General features: G+C 43.8%; 2 protein-coding genes and 1 long non-coding RNA gene across 6 annotated transcripts; 2 read left to right on the top strand and 1 right to left on the bottom strand.

Moving 5' to 3' along the window:
• Nucleotides 1-156: 156 nt before the first annotated feature.
• Nucleotides 157-6671, top strand: LOC109889814 (leucine-rich repeat-containing protein 27). 3 transcript variants are annotated; one of them, XM_031823386.1, is made up of 12 exons: nucleotides 157-213; nucleotides 741-1043; nucleotides 1146-1276; nucleotides 1371-1429; nucleotides 1682-1834; nucleotides 2562-2790; nucleotides 3228-3368; nucleotides 3847-3952; nucleotides 4253-4411; nucleotides 5135-5274; nucleotides 6143-6269; nucleotides 6386-6671. In XM_031823386.1, the coding sequence occupies exons 2-12, from the start codon at nucleotides 837-839 to the stop codon at nucleotides 6491-6493; spliced, it is 1560 nt and encodes a 519-aa protein (XP_031679246.1). In that variant the 5' UTR covers nucleotides 157-213; nucleotides 741-836; the 3' UTR covers nucleotides 6494-6671. The 3 variants fall into 3 exon arrangements, with proteins under 3 accessions (XP_031679246.1, XP_031679247.1, XP_031679248.1); XM_031823387.1 differs by lacking the exon at nucleotides 4253-4411; XM_031823388.1 differs by lacking the exons at nucleotides 157-213; nucleotides 741-1043; nucleotides 1146-1276 and having other exon boundaries at nucleotides 1682-1809.
• On the bottom strand, nucleotides 5789-12671 carry LOC109889816 (uncharacterized). Its single transcript, XR_002255334.2, has 2 exons — nucleotides 12599-12671; nucleotides 5789-6246 (listed from the first exon to the last, which is right to left on the bottom strand). It is a non-coding gene; the product is annotated as an uncharacterized LOC109889816 (long non-coding RNA).
• Nucleotides 7224-16751, top strand: LOC116352705 (PWWP domain-containing protein 2B-like). 2 transcript variants are annotated; one of them, XM_020481549.2, is made up of 3 exons: nucleotides 7224-7828; nucleotides 10051-11778; nucleotides 13980-16751. In XM_020481549.2, the coding sequence occupies exons 1-3, from the start codon at nucleotides 7689-7691 to the stop codon at nucleotides 13984-13986; spliced, it is 1875 nt and encodes a 624-aa protein (XP_020337138.1). In that variant the 5' UTR covers nucleotides 7224-7688; the 3' UTR covers nucleotides 13987-16751. The 2 variants fall into 2 exon arrangements, with proteins under 2 accessions (XP_020337138.1, XP_020337139.1); XM_020481550.2 differs by having other exon boundaries at nucleotides 7359-7828; nucleotides 10051-11782.
• The last annotated feature ends 1732 nt before the right edge of the window (nucleotides 16752-18483 follow it).

Here is an 18483-nt window from a genome sequence, read left to right as displayed (position 1 = left end):
TTTTTACTCTTGGTTTGTCTGTCAACCTAAAAGTCAACAAAAACGGCCCCTCTCTAGGCCAATGATGCTGAAGAGACTTGTTAATTGCGTCACATGCCAATTGTACGCACTGTTTGATTATTGACACGCCCTGTATTTGATGTTGTCCTGCCACCACGGTTACCATGGTAATAGCTGATCACACGACTAGTTGGCTAACTACTAGCTAGCTAGGTAAATAAACTACCTAGCTAATGCCTCTACAAAAGTTGAATGTATTTACTTCAGCTTGTTGATAATCCTATAATTCATACGTTCTTATACATTTGAGTGATTGCTTGGTTTAGGATGATGAATGACGCGTTGTACAATATCTTCACCAAATGTTTTGGGTTTGCATATCTAACGCGTTATCGAGCTAACAGTTATGGTAACGCTAAACGCGTAAGCTAACTAACGTTAGCCTACGTTTAAAATGTTGCATGTCAGAAATATTCCATGTGGACAAAGTAGCTAACATAGCTATAGCTAACAGTTGTTCACATTTCAGTATCATGCGTTCAATTTTAGTTGTATCCAACAATGGGGTGTCTCACGGATGTGATCTATGCTTGTTAACGTTACATCAATATCTAGTCGAGAGTTTTTACACGTTTAATGATTAAATTCTCCCAAAGGGCCAGGACATTAATTTGACTGTCACTGTATTTAACTGGAAGATGAGTTTCATGTCTGACATATTTTCTTGTTTCTCCCTCTAGCCATGGGCGTCGACAATTTCAAGATGGCACTTTGATGATGGGCTGAAGGATACAACTGCTTACTAACTGACCAAATGAGATAACAGCACAGCAGCAATGTCTTCCTTAGAAAAGGAAATTACTGACCTTCATTTAAGCCTTGATTGTGGTGATAATGCTGTGAAAACACATACCCCGCACATTCTACCAGAGTGTGTTGGACCTATACAGATCACTGAGTATGTCACATCTGACACCCAATATTTCAGCAGAAGAAACTTCAAATATGTTGTGGATTGCATTTTGAAGAACACTACTTTAAAGGTAGGCCAAGCAGATTATTCCGACGCTATTATTTTCAAGAATATGCTTTGTTTTTCAGAACTAACTGTATCCTCTCTAACTGTATCTTTCTGTTGTTTTAAGAATTTGTATCTTGAAGGTAATGAAATATCCAGGCTTCCGGATACGCTGTTCACCAGTTTGTCAAACTTGGTGTGGTTAGATCTCAGAAATAACCAAATCACAGCCCTTCCTGCAAAAATTGGTCTACACAGGTATTTTAGGCTAGTTTGTATGGGCTTTTCAACCAAAATATTTGTAGACGTGCTGTGGATTTTAATGGATTCATGTATTAATTGGTTGATGCAGATGTCTGAAAACGTTGCTGCTAGAAGGGAATCCTATCACAGAGCTTCCACTGGAATTGGGTGAGTTGAATTCTGTCACCTTGTTTCCTTTATCCTTTACACAAGAACCACATTGCATTTTATCAACAGTATTCAGTGACTTTGACAGTATTTTGGGATAGGCTGCATGTCCTTCAGGATGCTTGGACTTCATTTCCTTTACTGGAAGAGTGGGTGGGACATGTTGTTTTTTTCCCCAGCTTATTCTTCAGTGACCCAACTCCAGCTGTGAACTGCATTACTTTTTCTGACATATGTGTTTGTACTTCTCAGGTAACGTGATTACTCTCAAGGCCCTGAGTTTGAGGCATTGCCCCATCACGTTTCCACCTCAAGAGGTTGTGGGGCAGGGCCTCCAATGCATCCTACAGTACCTACGGAGTGCCATGGCCGAACGACCGGTTAGTGTGCGGAACTCTCTTCCAGGTGAATGATAACTGTAATGTCACCTGATGAAGTTGAACAATGTGACGGCAAGGTGTTTGTGTGGTGTCCGCCCTTCTGAACACGCCCACCGCCATCTGTTCGATTGTATAAGAAAGAAAGGCTGGCCACCAAAATAGCTCCTTGCCCTTGTTCTACTTCAGTGGTGTGACTTCTGTTCCCTTGGAGACGGTGCATGCAGCAGGCAGACTTTTTGTGCAGCTCTAGCCAGTAATATTTTTAGCCCGATTAAAATGATCGATAACCAGTGGGCTTCTAACAGAGGCACTTTGTCATCAACCACTGTCTAGTAGTGCCTATTGGTAACCAGCCAAGGCACCCCTCAGCAGAAAGCTTACACCTAGAACAAAGGTGCCCTATTATATCTTTATATATTCATGTTATTAAAAAAGAGGATCAAGGCTCACTGTCTCTCTGGAAAGGTAATTTAATCTTGATGGATATTATGTTGTCACTGCAAGGGCATTCAGATCGGCATTCAGATCATGTCACACCAGATTTCATCATGTTATTTCGTGAATGAGGGGACATGCTTACTTTGGGCTCATTACAGCTTCAACTTTACATCTAGTATTCACTCAAACTTTTATTTCAGCATCGATGCCAAAGATCCAGAAGAGGACAATTGTTTATATAGGAAGTGACAGATGTATTATTTTGCTACCGTAATCATTTTCATGGAAAGTTCTTGTTGATGTTTTTGTTGCAGACATGCCCCCAGTGGAGAAGCTACAGTTGACAGAGCTTGTAAAGTCCAGTTTGGACCTTTGTGAAGAGGTGGTGGATGAAGATGAACTGCAGAGGTTCAGAGAGCTGAGGCAGAAGATGAGCCAAATGGACAGAGCTGAGTTGGGCTATGCCCTCCCTATTTCACGCCTCCCTAGAGCAGCAGAGGGTGATAGAGGCCACAAGACATACCCTCTGCCCGTCATTAAAAGGTCAAGTCAAAAAGGTTCAACCTCTGGTAAAGTTTTGGGAGAAATGACAGGCATCTGGTAACTGCAGATCTAGGGGAAACTCAGTAGTCTATGATGTTCTCTCCTTATTTGAACTGCCAAACTCTTCAACCAGACGTGCCACTATACTCAGGACAGTGGACAGTATGGTTTACGAGGATAGCAATGATAGGTGAAAGCAATATGGTGGATGCTTTCTCTGAGGAACTAAATGCTGTGAAGGAAAGGTGAAAAGAGAGGGAGCCACTGTAGACGAATAGGCTATTGAGATGGAAAATACTGCATGGACAGTTTAAGAATATTTTTATGACAGTCTCTGAGGAGGAGGCCTAGCGATAAAATCTCCCAGGCTCTGTAGGGACACGGTCCTTCTGAGAGCAATAAAAAAATAAAACATTTTATTTCGATTTCTTTGTCAGAAAGAAAGAGATTACCAGGGGAAATATATTTCCCGAGCTCCCTCCCTTTGACATGCAGTACTGGAAGAGGTCAGAGGAGAGAAGACTGGCTGCAATGAAAGAGCTTAAAGAAAAACAAGCCATTCTTGAACAAAGGAGGAAGTAAGTAAGTTAATAGTGTTGGATTTTTATCAGTGTTGGATTATCTCACATCAGTTAGCTATACCTCTGACTCCCTACTTAAGAGAGTCAAGCCCTTGAGAGATCAACAATTGATGAATGCTACAGTAAGCAATGTCATGGCCTTTTGAATCACATGAATTACATACAGTATTTAGTTGCTAACTATGTTATACCAGGGGTGAGAGAGAATTGTCTCTCTACTTGCAGTTTCAGAAAGCAGGGGTGTATTGTGTCAAATTGGCATTTGATGAAGTCCCAGAAAGGGAGGGATCAATATTATGTGTCTGCAAAGGCCAATGCCAATAAGGGGTAGGTAAAGAAATCCAGCAAGGTCTAAGATGAGCTTATCCCACCCCAATCCTAACCTAAACAAAATAAAACCAAACTTAGATCAGTGTTTATAGGGTAATGAATTCCTCACAGTGCTTTATATGGTCCTGCCTTTCTTTTCCCTTAGAGACCAAGAGCTCCTCAAGGAATGGCGTACTCATGCTAGGGTCATGCAGGAGAGGAAAATCTTAGAGCACAAGCAGGAAAGGCGTGAGAGACATAGAAGAGAAGAGGTATGTCTGTTCTGTATGTCTGCTTTCACTCCCATTCTATTTTTGGAATACACTATTTGTTCACTCACAGAACTGAAAGCATTTTTCTGATTCAAATGTTCTCCCTTTCCAATGACCAGAGGAGGGCAGCATAACACCAGCCCGAGGAAAGGCTTTCACAGTCATTGGAAAGGGAGAACATTTTAATTATAAAAATGTTTTCAGTTCTGTTCTTGTTATAAGGAAACTGTCTGAGAGAAGTTAGAGTAGAAAGAGAGAGACTGACTGACTGGAGTCCTTGTTTTCATTCTGGGTGAGCAGACGTTGAAAAAGATAGCGTCAGGCTGCGCAGACACTCAGTTGAGGCTGTCCAGGTCAGGGGCAGCGACAGGCCTAGCTAACGATGGATCACTGTGCCTCCAGTGTGCCGAGTCAGTCATCCTGCAGTCAGATGTCCCCAGCGAGGCTGCACCACAGCTGGTAAACATAACCCTTCCACAGAATGCTAGCGCACACGCACACAGTCAGATACAAAGCAGCAGACTAGACTGCGTGGCCGCACACAACTCCAACGCCATCATTAAGTTTGCAGACGACACGACGGTGGTAGGGCTGATCACCGACCGATGAGATGACCTATAGGGAGGAGGTCAGAGACCTGGCAGTGTGGTGCCAGGACAACAACCTCTCCCTCAACGTCACAGACAAAGGAACTGATCATGGACTATAGGAAACTGAGAGCTGAGCACGCCCCCATCCACATCGACGGGGCTGTAGTGGAGCAGGTCTAGAGCTTCAAGTTCCTTGGTGACCATATCACTAAGGAATTGTCAGGCCATCATTGTAAAATAAGAATTGTTCTTAACTGACTTGCCTAGTTAAATAAAGGTTCAATTAAAAAAATTTAAAATCATGGTCCACACATACCACCATAGTCGTGAAGAGGACATGACAACGTCTCTTCCACCTCATTAGGGTGAAAAGATTTGGCATGGACCCTCAGATCCTAAAAAGAAAAGAAAAAAGAAAGCAACGCTGTATATCTCATATCTGACCTCTTCAGCAATGTGCCAGGATAGTAGTAGTCAATCTGTGTCACTGATAGACCTATCATCCATCCTTAACTTACTGTAAGTTCACAGTTTCAGTTGTATGAAGAAAAGTCCAGCTTTCTATAGAAATTCATGTATTTTTTTGGTACAGGTACCGATAAATGCTCCATACGCCACAGAGTCTCTGTGTAGTGTTGTTGAAAGTGGTGAGGTCAAGACCCACAACCCCCCACCAAAGAGGATCCAGAGACAGAGATCGTTCCTGTCCCAGAAGGAACACGAGGAAGCCAGGTATGATGTAGCTAATCTACTGACAGTAGCCACCAAAGAAAGCAATGGCAGATCAATCAAAGATGTTCAGAGACATTTAGTGGAAAGAGGGTTTTTGTACAGACATCTCTTTCGTTCAAAGCATATATTTTGTCCCCTGTGTCAAATACTTTGGTTCAGCTGATTTGATTTAATTAATTACTTTTTTTCTGTTGTCCAGTACTATACCTAGTCCAACGGCGCCCCTGCACATTGACTCTATCGGTACCCCCTGTATATAGCCTCACTATTGTTATTTAACTTTTTTGAATTTGTTTTTGTTTTTTATTTACTAATCTATTTTTTTACTTAACAATTTTTTTTCTTAACTGCATTTTTGGTTAAGGGCTTGTAAGTAAGCATTTCACTGCAAGTTCTACACCTATTGTATTGAATGTGACAAATACAATTTGATTTGATTTTGACAACGATAGACCAGTACCTGTCTTTTGAATAAATACTGTTCATGTAAACTATTGATTCAAAAGAGTACACCTCAGTATAAGGTTTAGTTTATTGTCAAGGTGTACAAGAGCTGAATTGCAGCGTACAGTCCATCGGAATAAATAAACAAATAATTATATCAATCAATCGTGTGAAATCGTGTGATAAATGTATATGTGGAGGGAGGGAGCATTGGTCAGTCACAGCCAGGTTAAAGTATCAGGAGTCTTGATTAGGGACAGGGTCAGACAGGTCCGGACTCCGAGCATCTGGTCTCTGTAGTCTGTAGCTAGCCAGCTAATCCTCCACCACCAACAACATGCAGCACCCACAGCGGTATGTAACTAAGAGAATCTTTAGTTTGTGGAATGGTGGTTCATTTTACCCTTGACCTGTGTGACCCCAGGGCAGCCCGCGACCGGGAGTTAGAGCAGCGGATCAGGAGCCATGTTCAGATGATCCAGGAGAGGCGCAGGAGGCCCAGTGGCACTGCCCAAGAGGAGACAGAAGCTGCAAGGCAGGACATGGAGGAAGTATGTTACTATTCTACTGTATATCAAGTAACCAGTCAAGTCATTTTCAGTGCTCAATGACAGCAGCCCCAGGAATTAAATGAATGTCTAGGTTTCTTCCATTGCTTCTGTTTCAGGCCAAGAGATTGCAGTCGGAACTTGCTGAGAGGAAACAGGAGAGCGACATCGAGTATCGATTCATCGCATTTACTGGGGAGAACTCACCAAGATGCTATGACAAGTGAAAGTATTTGTGTGTGTAGACCTACTGCCATTTAGAATTATTGCCGTATTAAATGAATTGACATTGTATGCAAAGAAGTCGTACAGGACAGGGTAGTATGGAATTACAGCACTCTACAAACAGTTTACAATGGCATCCGATACCCATTCATCAATAAACATTTCAGCCTGTTACACGCATATCATTAGTTAAGTGTAAAGTGCTTGTGTTCCAAGATAAACACACCCTCATTCATCAAGTCAATCAGTGCTAAATAGCAGCCTAATAGGTCACTGTATTTCAGGTCCTTGCAACTGTACAGCAGCTATACAGGGGTTGATCATGTATACTTATTTGACTGTATGTGTGTTTATAGCCTAAATTCAGTGCTTGACTTTGACTTCAATAGGTTCCGGTACTCCTTTTGGGTGCTGGAACTGTTTATATTAAGGTGCAGAAGCTCTATAAGAGTATTCTATAAGAGGAACAGGAGCTCAAGCAGTAGAGCTCCTGCCCAAGTCAAGCACTGCCTAAATTACTTATTGATACAGTTGGCTTGGATACAGACAGTAAATATGGGGGTGATTCATGTAAACCAGGGCAGTTGGAAGGTAGGAATATATGTAATTTGGAATGGCACGATAAAAAAATGGCCTGACGCTAACATTAAAATGGAAGGGGGAAATGTATCAGTGGGCGGCTGGTAGCCTAGTGGTTAGAGCGCTGGGCCATTTGCCGGTGTTTGCTAGATCGAATCCCTGAGCTGAGAAGGTAAACATCTTTCGGTCTGAGCCTGAACAAGGCAGGTAACCCACTGTTCCTAGGATGTCCGTGTAAATAAAATACATTTTTGGACTTGCCTAGTTAAATTACAGTTAAAAAAAATGTATTAGCTAGATAATAACTAATAGTGATGAAATAGCTATTGTTCTGAAATGGTGGCTACATGAGCCAACAATAAACGGAAAGCCAAACGGTATAATTTTAAGCAAGACAGAGGGGCAACCTCAAAATATTTTTATCCTCTGTCTTTGTGTGATGTCACCAGTGGCAGAACTGTTGTAATTGACTTGGTGGGGGGTGATGGCGTCATTTCGTGCCCTGGTGTACCCTCCCGTGCTCGAAAGTAGAAGGGAGAAGCATCTTTAGCAGAGGCGATCGTGGCTCCCAGGGCCGGGCTCGAGTACCGCCAAGCCGGACACCTCACGCCGGAAAATATGGAGGCTGTGGCCGAGGAGCTGCGGGCCGGCTCTCGGATTCCTGTCACTGTTGATCAAATAGTTAACGATACACTAGTAGTGACGCTTACCTATCAAGAAAGGTGCTACATGGGGATATTACTCGATTGCAACAAAAAGTGAGTCTTATTTATTCGAATAATTGTATACTTGTATCACAAAATAATTAGCTGGTTAGCCTGCTAATGTATGCTGGCTAATTTAGCATGCTAACTAGCTAGCTACATGGGCCATCATACAATAGACTCCAAGGGGTTGTAGCTAGCTTGCTAGTTAACGTTAGCCAGCTAACTCTGATTTGCTCACTTTTACAGCGAACATATTAATAACATATAAACACGTGTATCATTACTAGGACGTTTGGATAAAGCCAACCACCCCGTGAAAGTAACGTGATTGGCATTTCAACAAAAGTTATGCTTACGTGGGTAACGTTACCTCATTGTTAGCTCAACTATCAAGCTAGTTCAATGTTGGCTAGATTTAGACTGCCAACAATGTAACCCAGCTATGGCTGGCCTTACTGAAACACCCTTTCTCATATTAGACTTTTGTACATACATTCTTATAGCTACCTATCTAGTAATTATTACATCAAGGTTACGTGTTTTAATACTAGATATGCAAAGTGATGGGCATCACATCATTATAATTTTGCCTACTCCTGTTCTTGTGCTTTCAGTAATGTAGGCCTATGTTAAACTCAGTCATCCAATGTTACCCTTAGCTAATGATACAATCAGTGTAGGCCTATTTATAAATGATTGACTTGAACCTCTAAATAAGATATTATACAGCTGTGTTTTGCTGTTAAAGATGGCACTAATTGTCGCGTTTCCAAGGAAATTAGACACCAGCAAAACTAGGCTATAGGCCCACTTTGTACTTGACAAAGGGTGAACTACACAATGTTGGCAAGAAATCCCATTTATGCCTATGTATAGGGTGTTAACAATAGAGTTAAGGTATCAAATGTTATTTGAATGATTGGTATTCATATGGAGCATGTTATCTGGCACGCAGTGTGTGTCACATGTACTGGCCTTGTGTTGCACTAGTACATGCTAGTACAGTGCAGTGGGTGCACCTTTTTTAAATGCCACAGGGTTTATTTATTTATAGACTCAGCATCAGAATCTTACCAGCTTTTCATATCGGTAGGCCTTCACTGAGACATGTAGGCCTACACATTCACGTGATGGATCACTCCAAATGCCTTGAGATTGACCTTCCCCAGTGGAAAAGATCTAAGCTTAAACAAAGAACAGTGGTTTGGAATACAGGCATATTTTGCTTTGGGAATGTCTTTTAGGTTTATAGGAATGCATTTCCCTTAATTGTGCGTCTCCAGTTTCCATGTCATGTATCCTTTGTGCAGGATCTCTTTATTTGGTTGTAGTGTATGTACAGCATTCTATGTTAAATGGAAACAGGATTTGTCATGGCCTGTTAACCACTATGTCCAGCCTGTGTCAATCATTGTGATGGCTGAGATTTTGTTGCTCAAGAAGGGCCTTTAAAGGTCTCCTCTAAAGCACAGGAAACAGGCCTCGCCGGGCCTCTTTATTTAAATGTGACAATAGCCGCTCATGGGGAAACGCCTTTCGGGCTGCCTAAATGTGCTTTAATTAATCATCTCATTACACACAAGCACCCAGCAGACACTGATGCGAAAACAAGTGAATCTCCTGGCTCTCTCTGGGTCCCGAGTGATTCACGGGGTTGTTGTTTTTTTCAGTCAGATGGAGTGGAGGGGGCTCCTGGGTATCCTGTAGTCTCTTTGTCTGCTGTCTCTGACAGCAGAGTGGAGCACAGCCATGTTGCTGCTGCTGCCTTGGCTGCTCTCAACTCCCTTTTCAAATGGCTCCTTAGAGAAGCCCGGCTTGGACACGTCACGCCTGTAGGCCACTGGCATGAAAAGGAACATGTGAATTTACAGAGAAAACACGCACTTCAGCTTTTTCAGTTTGAAGCGCAAGGCTGTAGGGGTGGGCTATAGGCGAACTAGACAACGACCTGCTTGCTTGCTGTCTCCCAACCCCCACTCCAGTAGAAAACCCAACACAGGTGATAAATGTGCTGTCTTTTACACAAACTAAAGTGTTGCAACCATAAGAGGTTTGGTTGCAACATTGTCAGAGGAGTGCATTTGTTGTGCTTAGATTTAGTCGAGCTAATGTTCTTGACCCGAACAGGAACTTAAACTAAAGAGTTTAAATTCTTGCTTTATCCACAATGATAAAGTTGAGTGCAAACAATTTGACTTCATCATGATTGGATCTAATAACCCAGAAGCTACAAAGCATACTAAAGTAATTTTTTTTCTCACTTTTTCTCTTAGGACTGGGCTTTTCTGCCTACCGGATATCACAACAAAGCCAGTGGAATGCCCTGCATTGAAACCTGGTTGTGAAATCCCTGAAGTCCTGAGAGAGGAACCTGTTACTAAACCTCCCAGCCAGGCTTCACATCATAGACCAAAGGATGAAAACACGCTCCCTGAAAATGACCCACTAGGTGCCAGTCTCCCAGCCCCTCTGCCCACAACAGTGCCTGCCGGGCACGGTCCATACCCTCCATATTTTGAAGGAGCTCCCTTCCCTCAGCCCATTTGGGTGCGCCACAGCTATGGTCAATGGGTACCCCAGCCACCTCCGCGGACCATTAAAAGGAAGAAGAGGCGGACCCGAGAGCCCGGGCAGATGACCATGAGCACCATCAGACTCCGCCCCCGGCAGGTGTTGTGCGAGAAGTGTAAGAACACACTGAACAGTGACGAGGACAGTAAGGACGGGATGCCCACAACCAAGGCTTCCAGGAAAGAGAACGCTCCACAGAGCGATGAAGACTCCAAAGACGGGTCTGTGAAGTTGACCAGGAAAGAGGATGCAGATGCCACCAAGGATAACAGCAAGAGGCGGGAGAATGGCCCCACCGGCTATGACAGCAAGCGGCTCCGGAAGGACAAGAGGGATGAGGAACCAAAGTTCCCTGCAGTGGACATCATTCCCCACAGCCCGGTCATCAAGATCTCCTACAGCACTCCGCAAGGCAAGGGCGAGGTGATGAAGATCCCAGCTCGGGTCCACGGCTCTGTCAAGCCCTTCTGCCCTAAGCAGCTGATGCAAAATGGCCTAAAAGGCCAGCTGGGCAAGGTGCCCGAGCCCACCACCCTAACCCAGACCCAGGAGCAGCGCCACATCCTGGACGCCACCAGGACGGGCCTGACTGTGTCCATTCCCAAACTCAAGCTCCCCAGACCGCCAACGGCTGGCCTGGACTTCCCCTCCCCCAAGATTCGAGTGAGGACCCTGGGGGACGGAGAGGACAGCTTGACGGTCTACGATTCAGAGCTGGTAGAGAGGCAGAGCAGAAAGAGCCTCGGGGTCCCGGTCCCTCGTCCCCTGCCCCACTCGGAGGACTCTGGGGAGAAAACCCCAATGGAGCTGTGGTCGGGGAGCTCTGGAGAGGAGGCAGACCGAGGCCAAAGTGACCTTGCGCTGCTCATCAACCTTCGCAAGAGGAAAGCGGACTCCTCCAGCCTGTCCGTGTGCAGCACAGACAGTCTAGACGAATCCAAATCCTTCAGCTCAGATGGCACGTCCCCAGAGCTGTGCGACCTAGCGCCCGGCGAGCACATCTCCTCCATGTCCTCCTCGATCTCACAAGACGACAGCAAGACTGTGCCGCCACTCACCGTGCGCCTGCACACACGTAGCATGACCAAGTGCGTGACGGAGGAGGGCCACGCGGTGGCCGTGGGAGACGTCGTGTGGGGGAAGATCCATGGGTTCCCCTGGTGGCCTGCGAGAGTGCTCAGCATCAGCGGCAGCCGCAAAGAGGAGTCTAACTGCGAGGTCCAGTGGCCAGAGGCCAAGGTGGCCTGGTTCGGCTCGCCCACTACCTCCCAGCTGTCCGTTGCCAAACTCTCCCCCTTCCGGGAGTTCTTCAGGTCGCGATTCAACCGCAAGAAGAAAGGGATGTACCGGCGAGCCATCGTGGAAGCTGCCAAGGCCGTGGGCCACATGAGCCCCGAGATCACCTCTCTACTCACCTCTCACTGCGAAACGTAGGTGAGTCCACAACACTCAGACCATTTGTGAGTTTGTTCACTAAATACACTATTCCGGTACCTTTGATTAAGGATACACGTTGGGCAATGTTCAGGCGAAATACCCACCCTCTCTTTGAATGTCTAAACTACATTTTTGCTTATCTCATACATACAGGCATGGAAATGTTGTATAGTAAAATATTCTTGATTACATTTTTTGGGGTTGTAATTTGCTTAAAGAATGTTTGGCATTTTTACAACTAACTAAGCAGGGCCCGGTTTCCCGATAGGGATGGAACTGAAGCTTACAAGTGTTGTTTTTTTAACGACACATCGTTCTTAAACCCGCCGACGATGTCCCATGCATATCCCGGGAACGCCTCGTAGAGAGAACGCTCACCAAGTGCGTCCGTTGTCGTCGGAGCATCTGTCAATACTGATAGGATCAAAAGGATGGCAGCGCTGCTCTCCGATCATAAACATTAGAATTCTTCCACAATACTGACAACGGATCAACTCCTAGTAGAGATATTATCACTTGGCCGATATGGCTGCTAATATTGAGTCGGCTTATTCTTATGTTCAGACTACCCTATAATAATGCAGTAATTCACAGATCTGGCACATCATTGCGCACACGCTGTTACACATCATGAAATAGTATATTGAGGCAACAGTTACAGACAGTAGCTTAGCCTTACAATTAGCACAAAAAAAAACTAATTTGTTGAACATGGAATTGGTTTCAATATGATTTAAATATACAACCCTATGTAGTGTATTTATCTTTTAATGGAGTCATCTGTTTTCATTTGAAGCATATTTTTGTCCTTACCTTGGTTGTAACAATTTCGAAGACATTGGCAACTTTGTAGTGGTAGTCAACTTTGTTCTGATGTTATCTGTGGTCACAGAGACAGTGAAACATCTTTCTGTTTAGTTTTTTTGTTATACATTTGCTGAAAATATCTAAACTTGTTTTCACTTTGTCATTTATGGGTTATTGTGTGTAGATGGGTGGGGGGGGGGGGGGGGGGAATATTGAATCCATTTTTAATTCAGGCTTAACACAACAGAATGTGTGATAAGTCGAGGGTTATGAATACTTTCTGAGTGCACTGTAGAATCATGAGAATTGCAATACATATCGTATCAACACTTAAGTATTGTGATAGCATCGTGAGGTGGCAATTCCCAGCCCTATAAATAATGAGTGTTTTTTTTCAAGTGGAACTTTAGTTACAATGGTTTTGGGGAAACTGCTCAGATTTAACGAAGCACCTAAGAAGGTTCTAACGATTAACTAAGCCTGTAAAAAAATGTATGCACGCCGGATTGTAAGTCTTTTTGGGAAAAGCTTCTGCTAAATGGCATATATTATATTACTTTAAACAGCCACTAAGAACTGAAGTGTATTTTAGCCATGGCTAGCTAATAAATCAATGTGAGTTAAACCAAATCACCTTTTCAGTAACGTCACACCAAGTCATTGAGTTGATTTGGTCATGCAATTTGAGAAAAGTGCACGTTTGCACCCATCATTCCGGTAGATTTTTAGCTAGTTTCATGATTTTGGTTGACTGAACTCAGGGACTTATGATGATTTGGTCTCAGCCTGCCTATCCCCCTAGTTGTCATAGAACATTGTTAGGCCTGATCAATCAAAAGCACAGGCCCATGTTCCCCTGGTATCTGTTTGTTGATTGTGTGGAATCAGACCCCATGTAGCCAAGCACCAGGCCCTTCACACACACACACCTAGGTTAAATATTGTCTCAGGGTGATATGATCCAGCCAGACAGCTCCCAGGACCACTGTTTGCTCTGGCGACGCCTCAGTAGCTCTGTGACGGTACCTGTACTGAGCTCTGTTCATAATGCTCACCAGAAGCTGTTGAGAATGCCTCTCTTTCGAATCACTCATGATGGAAATAGTTTTTGCCATGTCAGCTGTCCAGAGATTGTCCAAGCGTGACTTCTGAAAGTTAAGACAGTGTCTTGGACTCACGTAGAAATGTTCTGTCTTGAATGGTAAAGTAAGAATCCATCTATTCTACATGCACATCTCTCCCAGTGCAAAGTCTAGGCCTGCAGTTAGAATGTCCCTCCATGGGAAACTGCCATTATTTGCTCAAACTCATTACTCTGTTTGTTCTTTCTTTCTCCTTCTCTCACGTCTCTCTCTCTCTCTCTCTCTCTCTCTCTCACTCTGTGTAGAGGCTGAAGGCGGAAGAATGGTCTTCTGTCAGAGGTTGCGGATCTCTGACTCTTGAGTCATCTATCCCCTGGAGAGAGAGGGAGCGTGTGCAGTTTCCACGGTCACTATTTATACAGCATTTTCCCAACCCCACATGGCTGGAGGAAAATGGCTGCTCAGGTGGAATGTTGTTGACTGGATAAGGGAGCAAGAAAGGGCAATTTTGAGGCATCTCATGGACTACACGGAACAATTCCTCAATTTTGTATTTTTTTATTTTATTTTTTAGATGTAACTACATTTCAATAGAACTGAATAGCAACATACTACAAATCAGAATGTATTTATTATCTGTAACCATTTATTATCCATAACGATTTAAGTTGACCGTTCTACAATCCCCATGAGATCTCCATACTGCTGCTTTTGTGAACGGTCCTCTCGACCGATTGGTCGCGAAGCGGTTCAACGACAACCAGTCAGAGGACCTTGTCAGGTTCGTTCAGTCCCAGTGCCATCCTCATCGGAAGCCCAGCAACTCTTTTCGAATAGACCAGGAAGCATATCCACAACATTTCTGGTGAAAAGTCTTACTCTTAAGTTCATTACTTTCCAAATATGAAACTGTGAAACTGTTCCATCCAGAAATAGTACTGTAGTTTATTCTATCATTACAGTGTTTCATCTTTGTAGCCTTCTTCAGCGTTGCTAGTTGGATACGTCGATGTAACGTTATTTATACGTAGTTTTTTTTTTTTTTCAAATGTTTCTCTCTTCCATTTCAGTTTGGTTTGAATACTTCAGAAGTGTGGTATCTATGGGTTATTTGTGAGCGATCCCAGAGTTAATTTTGACTCACTTTTGAATTATTTGTGTCATGTAAAGAAAAGCACTTTATCTGTACCTTTTGTGGCCTGCTGTAAGCTCATTGTCCGAACACTAACTGGAGTTACAGCACTGACAGGCAGCGGGAGTTCAAATGTCCCACGTTGACTATCCATGGCCTTGGAGATGTACTTTTTTTTTTAAAGTTTTGGGATGCCAGAGATTGATCCTTTCAGGGGTGGTTGTGTACACTGTATTCTTGCATTTTTGTCTCCGGTGTGTCTTTGTACATTCTCTCAACCCACCCCAGTTCTATCCCCGTCAAATGTTTCCACTGGAGAGAGTGGACAAAAGTGTCAAACACTATGCATCAATTAAAGCTTTATGGTCACTCAGAAATGCTGTAAGAATACTGTGAATTCGACTCTTTTGAGTGTGCGTGTGAAGGTGTGGGGAGATGGGTGGCTGCTCACTACTGGCTACAAGTCTGGAGATGGAGAAGACTGCAGGATCGACCTTTATTGATCTTAGTTGAATGCAGCACTTTTGGAATGTAGGGGGGAAGGAAGGGGAGTCGGGACATATACTACATGGCCAAAAGTATAGGGACATTCTTGGAATTGGTGTATTGGGCTATTTCAGCCACAGCCGTTGCTGACAGGTGTATACAATTGAGCACACTGCCATGCAATCTCCATAGACAGACATTGGCAGTTGAATGGCCTTACTGAAGAGCTCTGACTTTCAACGTGGCACCGTCAAAGGATGATACCTTTACAACAAGTCAGTTTGTCAAATTTCTGCCTTGCTTTAGCTGCCCCGGTCAACTGCAAGCGCCGTTATTGTGAAGTGGAAACATCTAGACGCAACAATGGGTTTCCATGGCCTAAGAGCCACGCACCAGCCTAAAATCATAATGCGCAATCGCAAGAGTCTGCTGGAGTGATGTAAAGCTTGATGACATTGGACTCTGGAGCAGTGGAAATGCTTTCTCTGAAGGGACGAGTCAGGCCTCACCATCTGACAGTCCGGTGGACGAATCTGGGTTTGGCGGATGCCAGCAGAACGCTACCTGCCCCGGTGCATAGTGCCAACAAGTTTGGTTGAGGAGGAATGAAGGTCTGGGGCTGTTTTTCATGGTTAGCCCCCTTAGTTCCATTGAAGGGAAATCTTATCTGTGCTTCCAACTTTGTGGCAACAGTTTGGGGAAGGCCTTTCCTGTTTCAGCAGGACAATGCCCCTGTGCACGAGGCGAGGTAAATACAGAAATGGTTTGTCAAGATCGGTGTGGAAGAACTTGCCTGGCCTACACGGAGCCCAGACCTCAACCCCTTCGAACACCTTTGGGATGAATTGGAACGCCAACTGCGAGTCAGGCCTAATCGCACAACATCAGTGCCCAACCTCACTAAAGCTCTTATGGCTGATTGGAAGCATGTTCCAACATCTATTGGAAAGCCTTCCCAGAAGAGCGGAGGCTGTTATAGCAGCAAAGGGGGGACCAACTCCATATTAATGCCCATGGTTTTTGTAATTAGATGTTCGACAAGCAGGTGTCCACATACTTCTGGCCAGTGTCGGTAGTTCAGTAGGCCCCAAACAGAATAAAAAAGCAAGGACTACCTGTACTTGTCCAATAAGAAATAGCTCATTTTAGTTTTCTGTTGCAAAATGTTTTCCGTTGCAAGCCCCAATGAACACGACCAAGAGCTCCTGATGCGGTTTTTTTTCCCCATTTTGAATCGCTTTGGTTTTTGTTGACTCTTTAGGAGTGTGGAAGGAGAGAGTGCCTAGCTCCTTTCACCTGTTTTATGATTAAGATGGAAGCGGATGTCAGGAAATGTTGTGTTTTGATGAGCAACATGGCTGTCTGCTGTTGCCCTCGTTGGTCAATGTTATTGGCTATTTTCAGTTTTTTTTTGTATATGTGCTGTACGTAAAATAAAATATACAGGCAATACTTGGCATCTGCTGGTTTGTGTATTTCAATGTACTATCAGTTATGACTACCTTTTTTTATGTAGTTTAATTCCAGCCTAGCCAGCCTTTAACTTTATGCAACCATTCTCTACCTCTTTACTCGAGGCAGTAGCCATGTCTGAAATCTCTTGCCTATTACTTACTAAACTACATACTGTGTACAAATTATACTACATACTATTTAGAATGTACTATTTAGTCAAACTAATGAGATAAGCAACAAGTATCGGCAAACTAGGCACACCCATCCTGAGAATGTGTCATCTAATGCCATTCGTTCATTTGGGTACAGCGTGTCCTCATCTCATTGTCAGTGTCAAACACAAGTCAGTCTAGAAAGACAATTCTCTTCCTCAAAAGTGTGCAGCGAATTCTACTAGATGAAATGACACTAACATCCTGGCATTTAAAGAATACTCATTTTTTAAATGTGTTTGTATGTCACATACTATAAGACTTTTTTTCGCATACCTAAAATGGCTACTTCACTGAACAAAAATATAAACGCAACATGCTACAATTTGTAAGATTTTCCTGAGTTACAGTTTATGTAAGGAAATCATTCAATAGAAGTTAATTAGTTGGACCATAATCTATGGATTTCACATGACTGGGAATACAGATATGCATCTGTTGGTCACTGATACCTGATAAAAAAGGTAGGGGAGTCAGTGGGTGACGTGTCAGGTGAGTATGCAGGCCATGGAAGAACTCGGACATTTTCAGCTTCCAGGAATTGTGTACATATCCTTACGACATAGGGCTGTGCATTATCATGCTGAAACATGAGGTGATGGCGGTGGATGAATGGCACCACAATGGGCCTCCAGGATTTCGTCACGGAATCTGCATTCAAATTGCCATTGATAAAATGCAATTGTGGTCGTTGTCCGTAGCTTATGCCTGCCCATACCATAACCCATCGCCACCGTGGGGGCACTCTGTTCACACATTGTCTGGCGCTGTAGGCATCAGTCTGCCATCTGTCCGGTACAGTTGAAACTGGGATTCATCCATGAAGAGCACACTTCTCCAGCGTGCCAGTAGGAATCTATGGTGAGCATTTGTCCACTGACATCGGTTGCGACTCCGAACTGCAGTCAGGTCAAGACCCTGGTGAAGACAATAAGCACTCCGATGAGCTTCCCTGAGACCGTTTCTGACAGTTTGTGCAGAAATTTTGTTTCGCAAACCCACAGTTTCATTAGGTGTCCGGATGTGGATGTCCTGGGCTGACTTGGTTACTCATGGTCTGCGGTTATGAGGCCGGTTGGACGTAGTGCCAAATTCTCTAAAACCAAGTTGGAGACGGCTTATGGTAGAGAAATTAACATTCAAATCTCTGCCAACAGCTCTGGTGGACATTCTTGCAGCCAGCATGCCAACTTTAGACATCTGTGGTAATTGTGTTTGGTGACAACAGAATATTTTAGAGTTGCCTTTTATTGTCCCCAGCTCAAGTTGTGTAATGATCATGCTGTTTTAATCAGCTTCTTGATATGCCACATCTGTCAGGTGGATGGATTCTCTTGGCAAAGGAGAAATGCTCACTTAACAGGGATGTAAACAAATTTGTGCACAGAATTTGAGGGGGAAAAAGCATTTTGTGCGTATGAAACATTTCTAGGATGTTTTATTTCAGCTCATGAAACATTGGACTAACGCTACATGTTGCGTTCAGTGTATTTAGAACGCAAGTATGGCTATTCAGACAGGCAC

The sequence above is a fragment of the Oncorhynchus kisutch genome, linkage group LG4 (genome assembly GCF_002021735.2).
Source record: "Oncorhynchus kisutch isolate 150728-3 linkage group LG4, Okis_V2, whole genome shotgun sequence".
Taxonomy (NCBI): Eukaryota; Metazoa; Chordata; class Actinopteri; order Salmoniformes; family Salmonidae; genus Oncorhynchus; species Oncorhynchus kisutch.
This window is presented reverse-complemented; position numbering and strand designations above follow the sequence as displayed.